This window comes from Schistocerca serialis, chromosome 2, assembly GCF_023864345.2.
Source record: "Schistocerca serialis cubense isolate TAMUIC-IGC-003099 chromosome 2, iqSchSeri2.2, whole genome shotgun sequence".
Taxonomy (NCBI): domain Eukaryota; kingdom Metazoa; phylum Arthropoda; class Insecta; order Orthoptera; family Acrididae; genus Schistocerca; species Schistocerca serialis.
The window spans coordinates 897,365,526-897,390,931 of NC_064639.1; the positions used below are offsets into that span (position 1 = coordinate 897,365,526).

Genomic DNA, 25,406 nt, shown 5'->3' on the forward strand with positions numbered 1-25,406 from the left:
GGAATTCAATTTTCATCTATTTTATCAGTTGACAAAAGATGTGGATGTATAACTTAAAGAGGACATGGCTGCGATGGAAGTGCCCATGTTATTTTTACTACTATTTTTATTGGTCTTGTTTATTTTTTATATTGGTCCCTTGTAGAGACTGTTGTAAGGTTATTCTGATGATGAAGATTTGAGCTTTGAAATACATAAATTGTTGTTTTTTACATTGTAAATAGTTGGTTGAGCTGACATTTTAACATTAAAAATAACTAGAAAAATAACCATATAAAAATAAAATATGTTATGATGTATATGAAATGATGCGCTCTGTCATTAAGCAGCATCTGTGAAGCAACAGTCTGTGGACAGCAATATTCATGCAATGGAGTGGCGTGCCCAGACTCCTGACCTGAACTCAGTGGAACATCCTTTGGGATATGTGCTAGAGAAAAAGACTTCAGATCTCAGCGTCCAAAATTACTACCTTCTGCTTTTCATTCTTGAGGAAGAATAAGCTGCCACTCCTCACAGACATTGAGACACCTTGTACAAAGTGTCCCCAGCAGAGTTCAAGCCACCATAAAGGTCAAGGATGGCCACGTCCCATATCAGTGTCCGCTACAGGTGACTGGAAACTTTTAATCTCAGAATGTACCAGCTTGGAAAATTACAACATGTTAAGCACTTACAGTACAATTCATGAAGTACTATGATTTGTTACTGAGTGTGCTGTTTTGTTTAATGTTGAGTTGTTGTTGGTGACTGTGTTTCCAGAGTTTTGTTATTATTTACATTATAAACAGGTTGCTCAATTTTTGTAACAAAGTTAATAGTGTACATGTTATGTTGCAGCAACTTACGTCATGCTTCAAGTCTGTCTTGAGTGTTAACTGTGCTGAATATACTGTAAAATGTCACCACTGCTTGTTTGGAACAGAGATGTTGATTTGTTCTTTATTGTAAGATTCTGTTACTTTTGTGGAATTATAAACAAATATAGTACATGGACTGGTTTGTTTTTGTTGTATTTTATACTTTTCTGTAATGAATATGAACTTTGTATGCACTCTGGTTGTTCAGTAGCCACTTTGTCTATTTTTCTTTGTTGCTAGCATATTAGGTATAAGATCTCATCCACATGTGCTACTCAGAACAAGAGTTTCTGCTTTTTTGGATACTCTTAATGTTAATACAATGTGTTCAGTGTGGCACAGGAGTATGTTTCCTAATGAAGCAGAAACTCGAGATCCTGTGGGAGGCACCTCCTGCAAATTCCCAGAAGTCATTGCTGAACTTAAAGTAATTGTGCTATTGCAGTGTTGTAAGCAAGTTCTCACTGTTGGCATGAACAAGATAGACAGTTGTCTTTGGTATTTTCCACCATGTCAAGAGATGTTTCTGGTTTGCTCCAGAGCATGTGTTCTAGGTTCAAGAGGAGAAGTAAGTAGCGTGTACATCTATTTACATATTTTGCACACTGTGTTAATTACCATAATTGAGTACTCTGAATTCATATAGTATGATGCTCTGATATGTTTCCAAGTGCACAATACCAAAAGTCAAACTGCATATGAGGAAAATGGTAAGGGTAACAGAGGTTAACAACCAAAAGAGACATATTATCGTAACATTTATTAAAAATAAGTTAATGATGGAAATCACATCTGAAAAGCTTGCTCTACAGTAATTATGTTAAAAATGCTACTTAATTACATTATGTGTAACCAGTCACATATTCTTCAAAATCTTACTATAAAAATACATTCCTCCTTTAAATTTCAGGCAAAATATGAATCTCTTAATTAGTACCCAATTAACATGATGAATGTGTTTTTTATGTGAGTTGTGGGGCTGGCGGCCAAGGCTGTTCATAAGATGCAGTTTGTTGTAGAATCTAGAGTGTGAAGAGGTGCACACTCGTAGCCTTGGTGTGGTGGTGGAGCCGTGAGACCGGGGTCCCAGTGCCTACTTCTTGTAGACGTAGCTCTCAGCACCGCCACGGCCGAAGCCTGCAACAGATCCGCGAAACACGTAGTCGGTGTTATTTTACTTCATACGAACATTATGAATCAACAAGAAACTTGATTAAAAATACTAAACACTCTAAAACTGGACATAAAATCAAGCGGAAAGTAACAGAAGAATATATGGCATTAGGAAGAGAACCTGAACGTGAGTGTAGACAAATAAATCACGAAAGATGAAAATGACTTAGACAATGCTAAGAATTTTCAATCAGCTTAAATAAAAATGTAAATGTTGGTTCGTTCAAAACCGGAAATCTCCAAATGTTCTTCACCTATTGCTTCGAAATTTTGACGCAGTGTAACATTGAAACACACGTGTTGTTGTAAATATGTAATATATATAGGGGAAACATTATTACCAAGAATCTGAAAAGCTCTTGACCAATTTACTTCAAATATTGAAATGTTGTCAGCAAGCAAGAAAGTTGTATTTATGGCTTATCGGATTATGATTAGAATACTACCACAGAATTTCAATTTGCAGAAGGAGGAAATGAACACAGAAAGCGGAAAGGAGGACATGGAAAGAGAGGGGAGCAGGAGGTCATGGAGAGATGGGGAGGAGAAGATGAGCATATAAAGGGAGGAAGAGGTGATGGACGGGGAGAGAGAGGGAGCAAGAGGAGATGGAGAAAAATGGGGGGGGGGATGTGATGGGTGCACAGAAGGCAAAAGAGTAGGCAGGAGGAGATGGAGAGAGGGGAGGTAGGAGAAGATGGCCAGAGAGAGGGAGAGGAGGAGATGGACAAAGACAAGGGGAATGAGATTAGGATGTACACTCCTGGAAATGGAAAAAAGAACACATTGACACTGGTGTGTCAGACCCACCATACTTGCTCCGGACACTGCGAGAGGGCTGTACAAGCAATGATCACACGCACGGCACAGCGGACACACCAGGAACCGCGGTGTTGGCCGTCGAATGGCGCTAGCTGCGCAGCATTTGTGCACTGCCGCCGTCAGTGTCAGCCAGTTTGCCGTGGCATACAGAGCTCCATCGCAGTCTTTAACACTGGTAGCATGCCGCGACAGCGTGGACGTGAACCGTATGTGCAGTTGACGGACTTTGAGCGAGGGCATATAGTGGGCATGCGGGAGGCCGGGTGGACGTACCGCCGAATTGCTCAACACGTGGGGCGTGAGGTCTCCACAGTACATCGATGTTGTCGCCAGTGGTCGGCGGAAGGTGCACGTGCCCGTCGACCTGGGACCGGACCGCAGCGACGCACGGATGCACGCCAAGACCGTAGGATCCTACGCAGTGCCGTAGGGGACCGCACCACCACTTCCCAGCAAATTAGGGACACTGTTGCTCCTGGGGTATCGGCGAGGACCATTCGCAACCGTCTCCATGAAGCTGGGCTACGGTCCCGCACACCGTTAGGCCATCTTCCGCTCACGCCCCAACATCGTGCAGCCCGCCTCCAGTGGTGTCGCGACAGGCGTGAATGGAGGGACGAATGGAGACATGTCGTCTTCAGCGATGAGAGTCGCTTCTGCCTTGGTGCCAATGATGGTCGTATGCGTGTTTGGCGCCGTGCAGGTGAGCGCCACAATCAGGACTGCATGCGACCGAGGCACAGAGGGCCAACACCCGGCATCATGGTGTGGGGAGCGATCTCCTACACTGGCCGTACACCACTGGTGATCGTCGAGGGGACACTGAATAGTGCACGGTACATCCAAACCGTCATCGAACCCATCGTTCTACCATTCCTAGACCGGCAAGGGAACTTGCTGTTCCAACAGGATAATGCACGTCCGCATGTATCCCGTGCCACCCAACGTGCTCTAGAAGGTGTAAGTCAACTACCCTGGCCAGCAAGATCTCCGGATCTGTCCCCCATTGAGCATGTTTGGGACTGGATGAAGCGTCGTCTCACGCGGTCTGCACGTCCAGCACGAACGCTGGTCCAACTGAGGCGCCAGGTGGAAATGGCATGGCAAGCCGTTCCACAGGACTACATCCAGCATCTCTACGATCGTCTCCATGGGAGAATAGCAGCCTGCATTGCTGCGAAAGGTGGATATACACTGTACTAGTGCCGACATTGTGCATGCTCTGTTGCCTGTGTCTATGTGCCTGTGGTTCTGTCAGTGTGATCATGTGATGTATCTGACCCCAGGAATGTGTCAATAAAGTTCCCCCTTCCTGGGACAATGAATTCACGGTGTTCTTATTTCAATTTCCAGGAGTGTATATCCAGTTCCCCTACAGATTAGAAATGTGTGCTTTTCTTTTCTATTTTTTCCATTTAACTAGCCACAGTAACACGTGGCTGGGAACAGCTAGTTTTTTTTAAAAAATATGGTACAGCTAATTAAAACTTAAATGCCATAAGCTAAGGTCAATGGTTAGATTACAGCTAGTTTTAAAAAATATGGTGCAGCTGAGTAAAACATAAATGTCATAAGCTAGGGTCAGTGGCTAGATTATTACACCAGACTGGGAAAGTAAGATCGAAACTGCACGCAATGCTTGTAGTAAGATATCGAAATGACAACCACAGAAATATTAATAGAGATGAGGGAACATGGATCAACACACGAAGAAGATAAAAAACGAAAAACCTTGAGGAGATGCCACAGCAGAATATGGATTAAAGGTAAACCAAAACAAACAAAAATATTGAGGAGCAGCAAAAATTATGATGATTGACACAAACATGACATCTAAATTGGGAATCAGTTGGTCGATGAAGTGAAGGGATTCTTTCCGCTTGGGAGGACGAGGTATAGCAAGCATAACAAGACCGGCACAGGCAAAGAAAGCGTTCCTCACGGAAATGAGTCTTCTAATAAGTCTACTAGTATCAAACATGGATCCCAATTTGAGGAAGGAATTTCTTAGAATGTACATCTGGAGCACAACACTGTATGAAAGTGAATCATCAACTGAGGGGAAATCCGCGCAAGTCATACACAACGTTTCCTATTGAAAGAGTCTGTCATGATCCCGTAAAATTGTGTGTGTCATGTGGGAATTAATCGGCCAGCCATACAATACAGTCATGTTTAGCGTGGTAGAAAAATTGCTACCATGGCAAATGGCAACTTGGTAATGAGGACAGTCTTGCTTATTTTTTTGTTACATCTCTTATATTCTTAGCATCCGTTAGAGGAATACATCTTATTTCACCTGTTATACAGAAACGTGTGACGTTCATACACTCATGGCAGGCGGGACCATTCTGAAGTCCGACAGGCTCACAGTTCTACAATGGAGCGTCAACCAAACAGAAGGCAATAGCTGACCTTAATTGGTCGTGCAACAATAAGGTCAACAGATCTTAATTGACCTCGTACTTCTTATTGGCAAAATAATTGTTCCCCAGCTAAAGGAGCAGTACGCCAGACTTGCGGTGACGTCAGTCCACATTTACCAACAGTGCAGATCATTTCCACTTTTGACAGAGGAGAACTTACGACTTAGCCGTTGAGACGGGCAATTGCTTCCTGAAGGCTCTTCAGTGTGAGAAGAGTCTAGAACAAAAATCCGTACATACATTATCCAAAATTCGCCTGTTATGTGTGCTTGGATTCGACCGTTGGCAAGGTCGGCAACGCAGCAATCGAAGCAGTATTTTTTTTTCTTTTTCTTTTCTTTGCTTTCTTCAACATCTAAATCTAAATATCCAGCACGTATGACAACTCATCTAGCGTGGCATTGAGACCTACTGAGCTACAGCACGTAATGGTTAATACGCATTTATTATTATAATGACATATATGTTTAATAGCGACAATTATTACGAACAGCCAAAACAGTAATGGGTCACCCTTCAAAATGGAGATAATTACTAAAGTACTGCCCGCTTATTGTCAAGGTATTCAAGCCGTTAAGATTCAGCCATTATCCTTTCATTTATTCCACAATTACATTCACTATTGTCTCTCTCTTTAGAGCACTACAAATATATGTCATATGAAAAAAGCGACCAATTAACGTGCTTAGGAAACTACAACGAGAATTAAAGCTGTAGATCGAAATATAGGAAGCAGTGATTACAAGTTTCAACCAGTTAAATGGCCATCTTCTGATCATGATACAAACATGTAGTGTCTACGTGAAAAGAATAGGTAGGACACTTGCTCATTTCAGTGTTAAAGTCCTGAAGGAAGTGTCAACTTACAATCGTGTTTGCAATGTACATATGTGAAACATACTGTGCAAACATCTTTGTAGCAAACTGAATGTAAGGTAAGTCATCATGCCCGGCACAATGTCGTCCAAAATTAACAAGATCAAGACAGCAAAAAGAGTCCAGCAACTGGAGGGATTTTTCATTAATGAAATACACAGTTGCAGAACAACGGCTTTGTCCAAACAAGGAGGAACAGAGAAGTAATTATAAAATGAAAATCTTCGGAAGAAAGGTGACGTTGATTTCACGACAGCCTTTTGAGTAAATTAGAGCCTTTGAATTCAAAGAATACTGTGAACAGTTTTGCTGGTTCCACCGTAAACTTTGCGTAGAAACCATCACAAATAAGGTAAAAGAGCCCCTACTAAGCCATGCAGATTGTCATTTTCCTCTGCTTCATGCGAGAGGCCAGAAAATCTACAATATTGGTAGGAAGAAACCCTGTACAACGGTTTGTGGAGTTTACATAGGTTGTCCCAACCCGTAGAGCCAAAATAACGCGGACAGAGCACGCTAAGCCGATTACTTTGAACCAGTGGCAGAAATGAGTGTTTCAGGCATTAGGTCTTGAATGAACAGTGCTTGCGAGACAAGCCAAAAGGACGAGAAAGATAATATGGAGAATTAACTATGAGAAAGATCTGTGCAAAATGAGTGTAGCATCAACTGAATGTTGACCAAAAAGAAAGGCGAAAACGAATGTTTCGATCTTAATAAGTAAATTCGTCAATAGAATCCGACTGACAAGTGCGGCGATTTTCTTGTGTGAATGAGACGTGGGACAACCACTTGATGCCAGTAGCTAGAGAGCAATAAAAGCAAATGGGTGGAACCAGTGGATGTACATACAAAAAAAGCAGAAAAACATTAACTGACAAATGACTTGGAAGTCTCCTAGAGAACTTTGACGAAAGAAAACGCAGGTCTTAAGAGACTTGGATGGCAAAACTGGAAAGTCATCTTTCGTCAGGACAGCACACCCGTTCACAGTTCCACTACAGTGAAGAACCACAGAGGCGTAAAGTAAGAATATATGGGACATTCACAGTATTCGACCTTCTCTGATTTCCTTTTATCCTCACATCTACAGTAATTTGTGGACGGACAGTATTTCGGGTCCAGTGAAATTGGAAATCTGTGGTAGGTTCCTATGGGATCAAACTGCTGAGGTCATCGGTCCCTAGGCTTACACACTACTTAATCTAACTTAATCTAAGTTACGCTAAGGACGAGAGACACACCCATGCCCGAGGGAGGACTCGAACCTCTGAGGGGGGAGTCGCGCGAACAGTTGAAAGTCGCCCTAGACCGCGCGGTTACCCCGCGCGGCGGGTCCAGTAAAGAGCTTACGTCATCTGTAGATGGATGTTTCGTACTCATCGAGAATCACACTTCAGTTACGAAATCTCAATGATGGAAAAACATCACATTTGTCCTACAATGGGGATACGTCGAAAATTAAAACAATTATTTTCATATATACAAATATGGGCATTAATTGAAGTTTCCATCGTTACTCGACAGAATATGACAATAATATCGCAAACGAAACCCTTTTAAATATTCCGAAAAATACAGCGTGTAAAAGTCCGGGAACACTTTCAATTATTTACTGCACAAGAACCGAACATCGTACAGATATCATACATATGTCATTTTGAAGAGAAACCATGGAAGTTTATTTTTTCATGTATATCGGCACAGCATAGTTTGGTAATTTGCCGACAGTCAGCGCTAGTCGCAAACATGGCGAGTTCAGATTGGAGCGAGCTTCCTGTGTGTTGGAGTTCGAAATGGCCTCCCCGATCACCAAACCTTACTCCGTGTGACTTTTTTCTGTGAGGACACATTAAAGATCTGGTGTACGTACCCCGGGAGAGAATACGGGAAGCGACTGTCACAGTCGACGATGCCATGCTGGGACGGGTATGGCAAGAATTCCGATTATCGTATTGACGTCTTCCGGGTTACTCAGGGTTCGCATATCGAATGTTTGTATTAAAAAAAAAAAAAAAAAAACTTTCAGAATTTCTCTTCGAAATGCAATATGTATGACATCTTTACAGTGTTAGTTCTTGTGCAATAAGTAATTGAAAGTGTTCCCGGACTTTATGTACGCCCTGTATTTATTTAATCACAAATCTGTTTTCAGCTTCTCAGGTGACTGTTAGGTGATAACTGAATGTCGCAACCACAGTCGCAAAAGGGTTCGCGTATGATAACTATGGAAGCTGGAAGAATATTAATGAACAATGCTACAGTTATTGTCCCGTTCACGCAAGGGGACACACATGACATAAGTGCTACAGACACAAAAGCCGAGTTACCAGAATGTACAAGATACAAACACTAAATTCAAGCCGGCCGGTGTGGCCGTGCGGATCTAGGCGCTTCAGTCTGGAACCGCGTGACCGCTACGGTCGCAGGTTCGAATCCTGCCTCGGGCATGGATGTGTGTGATGTCATGTTCTAAGTTCTAGGGGACTGATGACCACAGATGTTAAGTCCCATAGTGCTCAGAGCCATTTGAACCATTTTTTTAACTAAATTCAAACAAACAAAAAACAGTGGATTTTCATCAGGCGAAAGAGCCAATAGGCCTCAACAGCGGATACAGCAGAGAAGACCATCTGTAAATCGAGAACAAAATCATAGAACGGAACTGAGCAATGAGTATATGTAGATTACTTCTTTATCTGCTACTGATAAACTGACTGTGAAACAGTGCCAAAAACGTGTAATTACTCCAGTAATCATGTTTCACAAGTACCAACAGTCAGGTTATCACAGAAGGTCTTTATCCATCTGTGAATGTCCAATGACACATGTTGAGGATGTAAGACTGTAAATATGAAGAGAGTTAGTTACTTACTTATGTGTTCCATAGTTCACATTCACGATAAACTTTAGGATGGAGACCGTGTCAACATAATAAACGTATAACATATATTTAAATATTTAAAAGAAGATGAAAAAATGGCTACTATTCTACTTTGTTTATTGCGTGTTGAACAATCTGCATTGGCAGTCTGGATTGTCTGCTGTGGCTATTTCCGAGCACCCGTATTTGACTGTATTGTAATTGCTTACGAAGACAGATGGTTTGAAAATAGAACTTTTGGAGATCTCCGACCATTTATTTCAACTTCTCTGATATAGGATTTATGACTGACAGTATCAAATGTCTTGTTTAGGTCACATAAAGACCCAACTGGTAATATTTTATCACTTAGAGACTTTATTATGTGCTCATACAAACAGTTGACTCAGTAGAAAGGCCCTTTTTAAATCCAAATTTTAACTGACTAAATATCCCATTACCTTCTCAATTTTTTTTAGAAAATGATGAAAGGAGTGACACTATATGGTATTTATTAACAACTACACATAATTTAACCTGTCTGGGAAAATACCCTGGATTAATGATGCATTACAGAGGTGACTAACAACATTACAGATTATAGGGCCACAACTTTGTAGTGTCTTACTGGACATAGAAACTTTTATTTTTAGTCGTAATAATCTTCCGTATTTCTGATGGCGATGTGTGATTAATTTTTATTTTACTAGATGTCCTCTGTGTTCTTTATTAGTGTACCGTTTCGCTTTCTCTTCTGAGTTACTTGCATCAATTTTCCAACTGAGGGAAAGGGGAAATATAAAGTAGATTGGGGCAGCAATGAGAGCGTGGATACCGGCGGGAGGTGTGCCAAGATAATCCGTGCTGTTGTGTTGAATCGCTGAGCCATGGTGGCTTAGTGGCTAACGCGCCTGCCTCGTAAGCAGGAGAGCCGGTTTCGATTCCCGGCCTTGGAACAAATTTACTCTCACTGTCTCGATCTACAGGGTGTGGCGCTTAAATGTGAACAAATTCCAGTTCGAATTTCCCGCCATATCGTAATTCCGTCGAAGGTAACGATTGGCTTTCTTGGAAGCCATAGGCATCTAGTGAACAGTCAAACTGGCCGAGATGTGACGGACAAATGCGGAGTACAACCGAAGAGCCGCTATTAACGAAAGTCTTCACGCTTGGCCTTGGCCCACTCAAATAGTTCGATTTTAAGGGTACCCGAGATCAATTGTTAAAGATACTGTGACCAAGTATAATGCTTCGGAGAAATCTGGGGAAGGTTCCGCTAACCCCGCGAGGGAACCTCATTCGAGGAAACGCGGGTCACGAACTGCGGCAGTCATCGAAAAGGGTCAGGCACTGATTTCGGAAGACCCGGGGCAATCGCTGGGGAAACTGGCGTCAGTATTGAATGTCAGCGAGCGAACAGGGCGTCGGACGGCAGAGGAGGACTTCATACGAGTCATTTAGTCCAAAACTGGGGACAAAGCTGACATGTTCTGATCCGAATAGCCTGGATTTAAAACCCCTCGTCTACTATGTTTGGAGTGCAGTCGAAAGAACTACCAATAAGACGAGGCATCTGTGCGCACCGCTATCGAAGTAGCATTCGCGAATATGGACTGTGCTGTTTTAAAGAGTGCGTGCGATCGCTTCAGGACAAGACTGGAGGCGTTTGTTTCGGCTGAAGGAGGTTACATCCAGTAATCTTACCATTGAAAGATATCACCACTTACATGCAAAATGATTTTCATTTTCACTTGTATTTAAATTGCAGGATGTATGTATGTATAGCCACCTCGGTTGCACAAAATTATTGTCAAATTGACCATGATTTGACAATAATTTTGTGCAACCGAGGTGGCTATGCATACATCCTGTAACTAAATAACGTACAGTTGCTGGATCTCAGCCAATAAAAATGTTTATAATTTATATTTTCTTTTAACAAATTTGGTTTAAGTTTCTTCTGTCCGGATTTAAGCGCCGCACCCTGTATATACATGAAAAAATTAATTTATCCGTTGGTAGGTAAATATGGGGTGTTTAACGTTAAAATCTGCCCGTCCGGTTAGCCGATCGATCTAACGCACGGCTTTCCGGAGGGTGAAGGAACGCCTGGTCCTCGGCGTGAATCCGCCCGGCGGACTTGTGTCGAGGTCCGGTGAGCCGGCCAGTCTGTGGATGGTTTTTAGGCGGTTTTCCATCTGCCTCGGCGAATGCGGGCTGGTTCCACTTATTCCGCCTCAGTTACACTATGTCGGCGATTGCTGCGCAAACAAGTTCTCCACATACGCGTACACCACCATTACTCTACCACGAAAACATAGGGGTCACACTCGTCTGGTGTGAGACGTTCCTTGGGAGGTCCACCGGGGGCCGAACCGCACAATAACCCTGGGTTCGGTGTGGGGCGGCAGAGGGGTGAAGTGGACAGCGGTAGTCGTCGTCGGGTTGTGGACCACTGCGGCTGCGGCGGGGGACGGAGCCTCTCCGTCGTTTCTAGGTCCTCGGTTAACATACAACAACTCTTCTGGGTTGTTAGACCGCGCCATATTTCCTATAAAATAATCGACATCTCGACCTCTCTCCTGGGATCTTTTTCAGGATATTCCGGTGTTCTAGCAATAGTGGACACCGTAAGATCCTGAAGAAGATGCAAACAGAGGGGCCGAAACGTCGATTATTTTAGAGCTTAACAACCCAGAATATTTTAACTTAGGAGAGAGAGTAGTTGGTCAGCAGTGTTTCTTGGCTCACCTGTGGGCCCGAAGAGCGCGTTGTAGCATGGGTGGGTGCAGTAGGGCTTTCCCTCGTGCTCGGCGTGGCTGCCCGGGGTCAGCGTCTTGTTGCACTTCTCGCAGCGCAGGCACGCCGAGTGCCAGTCCTTGCCCAGCGACGTCTTCCGCTCCGCTGCAACACACGCACAAACCGCACCCAAGTCAGGCATCAGCACGCAGCACACACAACGCATCACGCACCTCGCAGCGCTGTAACGCGGAAGGCGAGCCGTCCTCTGCACACGCCGCGTGCATCTTAAAGAGGACAGGCAGCGACAGGAGGTTCTTTATTTGTATCTGTTTCCACTTCAACTTTTTATTAGCATTGTTGCACACACCGTGCACAGAAAACGTGTAGCGAAGCTTTCAGAACACGTTAATTCCATGATGCTGTATACATTTATTCACACACACACACACACACACACACACACACACACACACACACACACACAAACACAAACACACAAACGCGCATGAGCACACACACCAATCTCCCTTTTTATGGGTCCACATTCACACATAGACGCCGTTATCGAAATTGCATACACACGGCGGAAATATGGAAGCACGAAAAGCGCAACACATTACTATGCCTAATACAACGTAGGAAACCAGTTAGCATTCAAAATAGCTTCCAGTCGTCTCGGAATGGATAGATAAATACAGGCTCTGTACGGTTCTCAAGGGAATCGTACACCGTTCTTCCACCGAGCGAGATGGCGTAGTGGTTAGCAAAGTGGACTCGCATTCGAGAGGACGACGGTTCAAACCCGCGTGCGGCCATCCTGATTTAGTCCTTCCATGATTTCCGTAATCGCTTCAGGCAAATGCCGGTATGGTTCCTTTGAAAGGACATGGCCAACTTCCTTCCCCATTCTTCCATAATCCGATGGAACCGATGGCCTCGGTCCCCTTATCCCAAATGAGTTTTGCTATTTGGGGAGCAAAATAACTGATGATGGTCGAAGTAGAGAAGATATAAAATGTAGACTGGCAATGGCAAGGAAAGCGTTTCTGAAGAAGAGAAATTTGTTAACACCAAGTATAGATTTAAGTGCCAGGAAAACGTTTCTGAAAGTATTTGTATGGAGTGTAGCCACGTATGGAAGTGAAACGTGGACGATAAATAGTTTAGACAAGAAGAGAAGCTTTCGAAATGTGGTGCTACAGAAGAATGCTGAAGATTAGATGGGTAGACCACGTAACTAATGAGGAGGTAATGAATAGAATTTGGGAGAGGAGAAATTTGTGGCACAACTTGACTAGAAGAATGGATCAGTTGGTAGGACATATTCTGAGGCATCAAGGGATCACCAATTTAGTACTGGAGGGCAGCGTGGAGGGTAAAAATCGTAGAGGGAGACAAAGAGATGAATACACTAAACAGATTCAGAAGGATGAAGGTTGCAGTAAATACTGGGAGACGAAGAATCTTGCACAGGATAGAGTAGCACGGAGAGCTGCATCAAAGCAGTCTCTGGACTGAAGACCACAACAACAACAACATCCTAAATCAACCAACCAACCATTCTTCCTACAAAATAGTGGCAAGTTCAGATAAGATGATGAAGGCGGGTAGCGATCATGCACACTTCTATCTGAAGTAGACCATAAAGGCTTAATAATACAGCGATCTTGTCACTGTGATGCTCAGGGAATATGCGACGATTCATCCTCGTGTTCACAAAACCAGTCCTAGACGATGCGAGGGGCCCTGTTGTCTTGGAACACAGCATCCTTACTTAGAAACAAAGTTTTTTTCCGTAGGGTGGACCTGACCAGCCAAAAATATCACATAATGGTTCAAATGGCTCTGAGCACTATGAGACTTTAACGTCTGAGGTCATTAGTCCCCTAGAACTTAGAACGACTTGAACCTAACTAACCTAAAGACATCACACACATCCATGTCCGAAGCAGGATTCGAACCTACGACCGTAGCGGTCGTACGGTTCCAGACTGAAACGCCTCCAACCGCTCGGCCACTACGGCCGGCCTATCACATAACCCTTGGCAGTAATGCGACCTTACAAAGTAACCACGGTGTCCATCGAATAGCCCGACATGGCTGCCCAAATCGTCACCGAAACCCTCCAACCCCCCCCCCCCCAAATATTTCAAAATCGTCACTGTAACCCTCCAACCTCCCCCCCCCCCCCCCCAATATTTCAATCTCGGGACATAAACTCGGAAAGAATTTGGAAACCGCGAAAGAAGACTCAGCCGACCAAATAACTTTCTTTCATTGCTCCACAGTCCAGGTTTTATGGCTTTGACTCCACGTTACGGGCATTTGCATCAGTGATGAATGGTTTTGGAATTCCAGCTCGCCCTGCAGTTCGCTGCTTATGGAGCTCCCTTCGTTTCGCCAGAGTCCTCTTCCTGTTCGCGGTGTAAACTTCGATTAGGTGCCTCTTGAAACACCAAACACTTCGGCTCTTTTGGTTATGGAAGCATCCACCATTGAGAGCATCAACCATTTGCCTACGTTCGAATGTATAAGAGGTGGATCAAAAAGTTTCCGTTATAAGAGTGTACAGTCCAGAATCGGAATGCCAATCAGGTAATCGTCACACCGACGCACTAGGTTGAAGAGACGTGTTTGGTAGAACACCGTGCCTTGCTGCGTGAAGAAAATCGCAACTGCCTGCTGCACATCCTCGTCCGACAAGAGTGTCGACCCCTCAAGGCCTTTTTCAAGGGACCGAAGGCGTAATAATCGTATGGGGAGAGATCAGGACTATAAGGCGGGTGCTGGAGTGTATTCCATTTGAGTTGGCGCAGCTTCTGCGTTACGTCTGCGATACGGAGACGTGCGTTATCGTAAACAGTAGCATCCCTTGTCGGACACCATTCCTCAAGAGTGGTTTTCGACGGACATGCTGCCCGATACACTTTTTTCATTCTCCGAGGAATGTCTACCGGTGTTTGTTCTCCGGCAGCCAAGAAAAGAATAACGCAGCACATTGGTCCTGTTTGGACGCATACGGCAATAACGTCGTTGTTCGCGTTTGCGCGTGTACCGCACGCAAGTCGTAAAGACACGAATGCCACACTAATCCCTTAGCTACATGTCGGTGCTTGCATACCCGCATCGAAGTCGCGCTACGTTGAATATACGCTGCAGCACGCCCTCAAACGGAAACTTTTGGATCGCCCTTTATATTTGGGTCCGACAAAATGCACTCACAACTGCACAGAACACTGGTCTAACGACGACTGATACTTGCGGCAACGTACCGGTATTGAGGACACTGCATAGGTGGCGTTCGTGGTCAAATACACTACTGGTCATTAAAATTGCTACACCAGGAAGATGACGTGCTACAGACACGAAATATAACCGACAGGAAGAAGATGCTGTGATATGCAAATGATTAGCTTTTCAGAGCATTCACACAAGGTTGGCGCCGGTGGCGACACCTACAACGTGCTGACATTAGGAAAGTCTCCAACCGATTTCTCATACACAAACAGCAGTCGGCCGGGGTTGCCTGGTGAAACGTTGTTGTGATGCCTCGTGTAAGGAGGAGAAATGCGTACCATCACATTTCCGACTTTGATAAAGGTCGGATTGTAGCCGATCGCGATTGCGGTTTATCGTATCGCGACATTGCTGCTGGCGTTGGTCGAGATCCAATGACTGTTAGCAGAATATGGACTCGGTCGGTTCAGGAGGGTAATACGTAACGCCGTGCTGGATCTCAACTGCCTCGTCTCACTAGCAGTCGAAATGACAGGCATCTTATCCGCATGGCTGTAACGGATCGTGCAGCCACGTCTCGATCCCTGAGTCAACAGATGGGGACGTTTGCAAGACAACAACCATCTGCACGAACAGTTCGACTACGTTTGCAGCAGCATCGAGTATCTGCTCGGAGACCGTGGCTGCGGTTACTCTTGACGCTGCATCGCAGACAGGAGCGCCTGCGATGGCGTACTCAACGACGAACCTTGGTGCACGACTTGCAAAACGTCATTTTTTCGGGTAAATCCAGTTTCTGTTCACAGCATCAGGATGGTCGCATACGTCTTTGGCGGCATCGCGGTGAACGCACATTGGAAGTGTGTATTCGTTATCCTCATACTGGCATATCACCCGTCGTGATAGTATGGGTTACTCGTCTCGGTCACCTCTTGTTCGTATTGACGGCACTTCGAACAGTGGACGTTACATTTCAGATGTGTTACGACCAGTTGCTCTACCCTTCATTCGATCCCTGCTCAACCCTAATTTTCAGCAGGATAATGCACGATCGCATATTGCAGGTCCTGTACGGGCCTTTCTGGATACAGAAAATGTTCGACTGCTGCCCTGGCCACCACATTCTCCAGATCTCTCACCAACTGAAAACGTCTGGTCAATGGTGGCCGAGCAACTGGCTCGTCACAATACGCCAGTCACTACTCTTGATGAACTGTGGTATCGTGTTGAAGTTGCATGGGCAGATGTACCTGTACACGCCATCCAAGCTCTGTTTGACTCAATGCCCAGGCGTATCAAGGCCGTTATTGCGGCCAGAGGTGGTTGTTCTGGGTATTGATTTCTCAGGACTATGCACCCAAATTGCGTGAAAATGTAATCACATGCCAGTTCTGGTATAATATATTTGTCCAATGAATACCCGTTTATCATCTGCATTTCTTTTTGGTGCAGCAATTTTAATGGCCAGTAGTGTACAACAGCGCAGCTTGCAGTCTTGGCTAGCATCTGTATTTACGTTCAAGCATAAATTGCTCGCAATGTTTCCATATTTTTGTCCTACCTCTGTACTTTCGAGTGTATAACACTTCCATAACTGTGCCTATGTGTCTGAAGATAAAGTCATAAAAACGCTTAGTAATAGATGGAAAATAACGTAAATAACAAGCGCAGCTCAGTGGAAAATATCCTGTGTACTCCATAACAAAAAAATCACAGTTTACATTTCACTTAAAAATGTTATTAATGCGTTTTCTGTAGCTCTCCATCTCTGTATAACCAGTGCACAGTGTAACCTACATATATTTTAAACTGCCAACCGTAGCCAGGCCTTGGTCTTTCTATCCACTCCCCCCCCCCCCCCCCCCTTTACCCTCCAGTACCAGATTAATTCATGCTTCGGGTTGCGTTCAATGAACATAAACCTTCTCTCAGTCAACTTTGGTTAGAAATCTTTTTTCTCCGCAAGTAGATTTAGGATCTCTTCATCAGCTACTCCGCTTGCCCATCTGATCTTCAGGATTCTCATGTAACATGATATTTCAAAAATTCTTTTCATGTCTGCACTGTTTATCATCAACGTATTTCTGGTTTTAGGCGTCTTACTGAGGTTCCATGGCCAAAAAGCTTCTACTTTTAATATAGACCTCTCGGAAGTAGATCATGCCACGGGGCGTTAACGCTCGAAATACTTTGCTGAGCTCCACGACCTGCGTTCTGCGCCTACGGCCGGGTGACGCTTAGTTTTGAAAAGCCTGACACGCATCACAACAGTTTACTCGGTCCCGCTCAACAACATGTCTGCCTACATAATCTGTAAGCGGCGTGACTCACTCACATTCGCCTAATGTACCTGTCATATCCTCCACACACTGCTCAATCCAGATGCGCTGAGGGATTTTTTTTTTTAATAGAAGTGATGCTAAACATCTGGGTCCTAAAATAGTTAAAGACGGTGGTGGTTAAACAGTAAAACGTTAAAAGTATATAGAAGGTTGTTAGAAATAAATAGTACCAATTGTGTCACTTACTGACTAGTCTGTGATTTTGCGAAACATCTACTAAAAATAAATATGAATTACTTTTCCTAATAAAGATTAGTTAGGCGCTAATGTTGATATGATGATCCCCCCATTATCACATAAACATTAGGGGGCATATTAGCTACACTCCTGGAAATGGAAAAAAGAACACATTGACACCGGTGTGTCAGACCCACCATACTTGCTCCGGACACTGCGAGAGGGCTGTACAAGCAATGATCACACGCACGGCACAGCGGACACACCAGGAACCGCGGTGTTGGCCGTCGAATGGCGCTAGCTACGCAGCATTTGTGCACCGCCGCCGTCAGTGTCAGCCAGTTTGCCGTAGCATACGGAGCTCCATCGCAGTCTTTAACACTGGTAGGATGCCGCGACAGCGTGGACGTGAACCGTATGTGCAGTTGACGGACTTTGAGCGAGGGCGTATAGTGGGCATGCGGGAGGCCGGGTGGACGTACCGCCGAATTGCTCAACACGTGGGGCGTGAGGTCTCCACAGTACATCGATGTTGTCGCCAGTGGTCGGCGGAAGGTGCACGTGCCCGTCGACCTGGGACCGGACCGCAGCGACGCACGGATGCACGCCAAGACCGTAGGATCCTACGCAGTGCCGTAGGGGACTGCACCGCCACTTCCCAGCAAATTAGGGACACTGTTGCTCCTGGGGTATCGGCGAGGACCATTCGCAACCGTCTCCATGAAGCTGGGCTACGGTCCCGCACACCGTTAGGCCGTCTTCCGCTCACGCCCCAACATCGTGCAGCCCGCCTCCAGTGGTGTCGCGACAGGCGTGAATGGATGGACGAATGGAGACATGTCGTCTTCAGCGATGAGAGTCGCTTCTTCCTTGATGCCAATGATGGTCGTATGCGTGTTTGGCGCCGTGCAGGTGAGCGCCACAATCAGGACTGCATACGACCGAGGCACACAGGGCCAACACCCAGCATCATGGTGTGGGGAGCGATCTCCTACACTGGCCGTACACCACTGGTGATCGTCGAGGGGACACTGAATAGTGCACGGTACATCCAAACCGTCATCGAACCCATCGTTCTACCATTCCTAGACTTGCTGTTCCAACAGGACAATGCACGTCCGCATGTATCCCGTGCCACCCAACGTGCTCTAGAAGGTGTAAGTCAACTACCCTGGCCATCAAGATCTCCGGATCTGTCCCCCATTGAGCATGTTTGGGACTGGATGAAGCGTCGTCTCACGCGGTCTGCACGTTCAGCACGAACGCTGGTCCAACTGAGGCGCCATGTGGAAATGACATGGCAAGCCGTTCCACAGGACTACATCCAGCATCTCTACGATCGTCTCCATGGGAGAATAGCAGCCTGCATTGCTGCGAAAGGTGGATAGACACTGGACAAGTGCCGACATTGTGCATGCTCTGTTGCCTGTGTCTATGTGCCTGTGGTTCTGTCAGTGTGATCATGTGATGTATCTCACCCCAGGAATGTGTCAATAAAGTTTCCCCTTCCTGGGACAATGAATTCACGGTGTTCTTATTTCAATTTCCAGGAGTGTAGTACCTGATTACACTCAGGGGTAATGGTCTCAGAAAGATCGGGAACCACTGGCGTTTAAGGTCTATCCATTCGCCTGGATGTGTGTCCCAGACACCTGCATTCCATTTTCAGTACAATAAAAATGAAGTCATTCTCTCCCTGATCCAAATGCTCGGTTCCCCCCCCCCCCCCCCCCTCCATGTAATTCACAACACGCACCTATCCTTTGTTGGTTGTGCAAGCCTCAGTTTTTGAATGGTTTTATTGTACTACGCATTACAGGTAATGGGTCTAGCCGCGTCAAGTGGATGAATATGCACGAGCTTTCGGCCGAGCCCTCCTGAGCCACTGTCAGGTGGTGACACTCGAGTGATTTCTGCTGCCGTCCTTAGGCAGTGACATGACTGGTCCCACCCCAGCGCCGTATGAGGTAGTGTTTTTGTTGCGTGCGCTCCTCACCCACTTCAGCCTTCCGATAGCCAGGTCCCAAGCTGAGCTTAGCTGCAGGCCGCTGTCTTTATCGAGCGTGTTGACAGAAATTCGATCGCTTCTTTAACAACGCTGTCGCAGAAACTATCTGCCATTTCATAATGTAAGTCTTGTCGAATGTAATTCGGTGTCCGTTTCCCGGACCACGTTCCGCTACCGCTCATTTCTCGGTGTACGGTAGGCGCAAAAGTCGACATACAAAAGTTGGCAGGAATTCGCTCGTCCGTAGGAAGATCAATGCGCGAAGCGCACAACTTCCACCGTCATAACTTAGTAATCAATCCTGCCGAGAGCCCGAGACAATTCTGGCCATACCTAAAATCACTAGCCGGGTAGAAGCCTTCCATCCAGTCACTCGTCGAGTAGTCTGTTCAGTCACGCAGGACAGTCGTACAAACATACCGTTGTGTGATTCACGCGCAGACTCCCTGGCGTAGAGAAGGAACTGGAGGAGCTGAAAGCAAATAAACCACTAGGTCGAGATGGAATTACAACTCGGTCTTACAGAGAATACTCTAACGCACTTGCCCCTTATTTAGCTTGCATTCATCGTCAACCTCTCGCCTAGAGCAAAGTCCCAAGAGACGGGACAATAGCGCAGGTGACTCCTCTAAATAAGAAGGGTAAAAGAACGGACCGCATAATTACAGACCAATATCCTTAACATCGGTTTGCTGCAGAATTCACGAACACATTCTGAATTCGGATACAATAAATTTCCTTGGGACAGAAAAACTAAGCCGGTCGCTGTGGCAGAGCGGTTCTAGGCGCTACAGTCTGAAACCGCGCGACCGCTACGGTCGCAGGTTCGAATCCTGCCTCGGGCATTGATGTGTGTGATGTCTTAGGTTAGTTAGGTTTAAGTAGTTCTAAGTTCTAGAGGACTGATGACCTCAGAAGTTAAGTCCCTTAGTGCTCAGAGCCATTTGAACCATTTTCGTCAAACCCACGAAGTGGTAGCTCTCGCTCACTTGTTCATAGTCAAATTTTTAATACATTAGCTCTTTTCTAAAGTAATTAGACGTTTGAAGCTATTTTACACATGGGAGTTTGACTCTAAAGTATCGGAGGTTTGCCAGTTGGGTAATAAAAGAGGGAGCTAGGTAGGTGAACCTTGGAGACCCTTACTAGTGCCAAGGTAGACTTTTAGTTTGGATACCTAAGTTAAAGTATTTCAAGTTTTTGCCCACATTCGTGTAGGAGATACAGCTTTGTCAAACAGAGTGATTCTTTCGGAAACACGCAGTTTAGCATGAACAGCAAAGATCACTTACACTTCCCTGGGGCACGCCGAACATTATGTCAGTTTCCCGAGATGACTACGTTCAGTATAACGTGCTGCATCGTGTCTGTCACCAAGATTTGAACAAGTTGCAAAACCTTGTTAACTATCCCAAAGGATCATATTTTCTTAATGACACAGGGTACTTTCGAACGATGCAAAACTGACTTTTTACAACTTTATTAAATTCGATAGTCTTTCCTGATTACTCCGTTTATACCTAAAAATGACCGCTATATAATAAATTTCATATTCAAGGTCATGTATGGCGCCACGTCCCCTTCATTATAATTACAGGAAACCATTAGTACTTCGAAAAACACCTGCAAAAAGTTTGCTTCCAACGATTTTGTTTGGTATATATTGCATACGTTGGAAACACTACTAGTTTCCAGCGTCTGTAAATGATCATCTTTGCTTCTGTTTACTTCTGCTTCGGAGTAATTTTTTACGTCCTCCTAAAATTTGTTGCTTCTGGGTTACAGATATTTGTGTGTGTAGATATTCTGTTGTATACAGTGATACGTTTCAGTGATCGATCGTTTCAATATAACGTGCTGCGTCGTGTCTGTCACTAAGATTTGAAAAAGTTGCGAAACATGGCTAACTATACCAAAGGACGGAAAATTACTTTTTCATAACTTTATTAAATTAGATAGTCATTCCTGATTACTCCGTTTATACTTAAAAGTGAGCGCTATATAATAAATTTCAGATTCAACGTCATGTATGGTGCCACGCCCTTTATTTAAATTACAGAAAACCATTAGTACTTCGAAAAACAGTTGGAAATAGTTTGGTTCCAGTGATTTTGTTTGGTATATATTGCATACGTTGGAAACACTGCTAGTTTCCAGCGTCTGTAAATGATCATCTTTGCTTCTGCTTACTTCTGCTTTGGGGTAATTCTTTTTGTCCCCCTAAAAGTTTGTTGCCTTCTGAGCTACAGATATTTGTGTGCGTAGATATTCTTTTGTGCACAGTGATACGTTTCAGTGATCGAGTGACAGCTAGATTGTAAGTGTCGAAAAATTTGGACATAAGATCTGACTCTTAAAATGAAAGACCAACTGCCTGTCCGTGACAGACTAAAGGCGCAGAAAGCTGAAAGATGCGCTCTTCAAATGACAAAGTCGGAACAAGTGCTAAAAGAAAATGCCAAGAGGAAGTCTGAAGATGAAGAAAAGGAGCAGAATAAAGACTGCGCTTCAGGAACGTTCTGTCACACACAATTTAATAGACCCATACAATCCCAATTTCTCACATGTTGAATTTTTCAGAATTTTGCTACACGTCCGTGGGTTTATAAAGCATCGTTCTAATTTTTTTCTGTAACTTGAAATTATCCACACGTAACTAGCAGACCTAAACTTTACTGCGGTTTCGCTAAATTATAGAGAAATAAAATGTTTAAATTCGGAAAAAGATTCTACAAATTAAAATATAAAGTAGAATAAATATTTTTTCCGATTAACATATAGCTGCAATGTGCGAAACTGATTTTTCTGGTTAACATACAGCTGCAATTTGCGTAACTGAATAGTCTAGTACCTCAGCCATCGTGTCATACACATCTGGGCCGGCCGCGGTGGTCTCGCGGTTAAGGCGCTCAGTCCGGAACCGCGCGACTGCTACGGTCGCAGGTTCGAATCCTGCCTCGGGCATGGATGTGTGTGATGTCCTTAGGTTAGTTAGGCTTAAGTAGTTCTAAGTTCTAGGGGACTGATGACCACAGAAGTTAAGTCCCATAGTGCTCAGAGCCAGCCATACACATCTGATAAAATAGTTAGTCTCCTTCACACGTGTATTATGGGATTAAATGTGTCTGAATTGGGCCACGCACATTATAAAATTTTGTTCATCAGTTTTTTTTTTGTTATTGTTTTCTCTAAACATCAATATATTCTAAACTGCTGGAAATACTTGTAAAATGTTTAGAGAGCTTTCTGCATTAATTGTAAAAAAACTGCAGAACCGTAAAACTTACACAAAATAAATAGTACATGAAAGAAATAGGTGCTGAGTTTCACATAATGTGGAGCCGGGAAGGTACCACGTGCCCTGAAAGTGTCGACGTGGTACTGGTTACGGGTATTGACCAAGTTTATCAGAACATACTGCGTAGCTACAATTTGTGCGATGGACCTGGCGCACAGCATACAGAGCAGTTTTTTGTACGTTTGTAAGCAGACAGGAATACATGTCTTAGCGCGAGAGTAATGCAGAAGAATCAGTTGTGTTTTCTTTGTGCCACCGAAATGGACACGTGTTCTTGCGTCAAATTTTACACGTCAAGTACACTGTACATCATGTAAGCGTACAGCGGGAATTATAGAACAGCCTGGTTAGCGCGGTTCACATCCCCAGAATCGCCTCGCATCTCCGGGTGAGGGACGGAAGGCAGAACAAGGGGCGTTGTTAGCGCGTCTGTTTGCAGGTAGCTGGCGCGTGCAGCCCACGCACGAGCCGGACAGCTCGGTGCGTGCACGTGTGGGCCGCGTGTGCTGTCTAGCGAAGACACACGCTGCGGCGGCCGTGTAACAGTGGCACTGCTCTAGGCTGGCCGCCGTAATGTATCGTCGGTAGCGCTCTCTATCTCTCTGTCTCTGTCTCACACACACACACACACACACACAAACACACACACACACTACTACATTTGTAGTGACAGTGCGTGGCCACATGCTGACGTAATTACGCTCCACACACGGCTGCCCTGCGCTCGAACGCGACAGGAGACACTTCAAACCCTGATCCGGCTGCCCAGTATGAGATAATTTTTTTTCTCTCATTCGTTCCTCTATACATGTGGGACAACTGCTTCAACTAGGCGATTACTTGATGGATGATACCGCATCTAACATTAGCGCATATGAAGCCCCACTATCATTTAAAAAAATCACTTGGAAAGCACTAGAGACAGAGAATCGTGGTTTGTTGTAAAACGTTCACAAGTTCTCAAAGTTTTTTTCCTTCTTCCTTTGTTTAAGACTTGTCTTGAGACTGCATCAAAATGGCGACGGACCAGAAGAAGGCCCAAAGTGTCATCTAACATGCAGAATTCAAATCTTTGACAACGGTACTTCGGATTTAATGACGCCACTATGTAAGGGCACAACTTCCAAAAACAACCACAATGTGAGGCCTACAGTGCTCAAGTACCTTACGGAAATGCAGCCGGTGACAATCGACGACATTTCGACAGGTGATAACGCTGTCATTTTCAAGACGACTGCACAGCGCTTACTTATATGAGCACAATCATAATGAGTTAAAACTTTAAAGAGACGGGCAATGTCAAAGACCTTCTCGAAGCGGACGACCCCCTGTGTCACCTGCCGGCCGTTGTGGCCGAGCGGTTCTAGGCGCTTCAGTCCGGAACCGCGCTGCTGCTACGGTCGCAGGTTCGAATCCTGCCTCGGGTATGGATGTGTGTGATGTCCTTAGGTTAGTTAGGTTTAAGTAGTTCTAAGTCTAGGGAAGTGATGACCTCAGATGTTAAGTCCCATAGTGCTCAGAGCCATTTGAACCATTTTTGAACCTGTGTCTCGAGCACGTGTTGGCACAGTACAAGCTGAGATTCTGCGCAGCCACCAGAAGTCAGATCGTCGTGCACCACGCCAATTCCAGGAAGCAAGGCCAATTATACACAAAGTACTACATAAGCGGTTACGCCTTTTTGTGTACAAAGTTCAAAAGGCCCATGCATTGGAACCAACCGACTGTCCTTTGCAGTACGCATTCGCGTCTTCCATATTGGTCCCCACTGATGCTGACAATGACTACCTCAAAAAGTGCCTGTTTTCAGATGGAGCCACGTTCCGTATTTCTCGACAAATCGATGGCCACATTTAGGGCTCCTAAAACGGACACGACACATGTCCAAACATCCGTGATTCACCGAAGATAATGTTTCGTGTGACCTTATGGACGACTGTGTGATACACCCATTTTTCTTCGCAGAGAACACCATAAGGAGAAATGATTACCTGCTACGACAGCCGTGCATCATCTTCCAGAATGATGGTGCACCCGCACGCTGCAACTTGAGCGTGCAGGATGTGCTGAATGGCACATTTCCTGAGAAGGAGGATTGGTCGTCATAGTCCCATGTAACGCCCCTGCGCTCTCCTCATGCCACGCCATTACACTTATTTTTGTGGAGTTGCGTCACGGTTTGCGCGTACACAACACCATTCGGTGAAACTGTTAAAACTGTGGCATATATTGACAGCTACTAAACTAAAGAGACAGCTTACACTACACTCGTTCGTCCTCTGTTAGAATATTGCTGCGCGGTGTGGGATCCTTACCAAGTGGGATTGACGGAGGACATCGAAAGGGTGCAAAAAAGGGCAGCTCGTTTTGTATTATCACGTAATAGGGGAGAGAGCCACCAACTTTCTCTTCCGAATGCGAAAATATTTTGTTGAGCCCAACCTACATAGGTAGGAATGATCATCAAAATAATATAAAATAAATCAGAGCTAGAACAGAAAGGTTTAGGAGTTCGTTTTACCGCGCGCTGTTCGGGAGTGGAATGGTAGGGAGATAATATGATTGTGGTTCGATGAACCCTC

At 44.9% G+C, this 25,406-nt stretch overlaps 1 protein-coding gene across 1 annotated transcript in view; it reads right to left on the reverse strand.

Moving 5' to 3' along the window:
* Positions 1-1,605: 1,605 nt before the first annotated feature.
* Positions 1,606-25,406, reverse strand: part of LOC126458233 (cysteine-rich protein 1-like) — a 145,246-nt gene continuing 121,445 nt past the window's right edge. Inside the window, exons 2-3 of the mRNA XM_050095130.1 lie at positions 11,772-11,924; positions 1,606-1,997 (exon numbers count right to left, since the gene is read on the reverse strand). Coding sequence (XP_049951087.1) covers positions 1,954-1,997; positions 11,772-11,924 — 197 coding nt within the window. The 3' untranslated portion in view covers positions 1,606-1,953. The remainder of the gene's footprint in view (positions 1,998-11,771; positions 11,925-25,406) is intronic.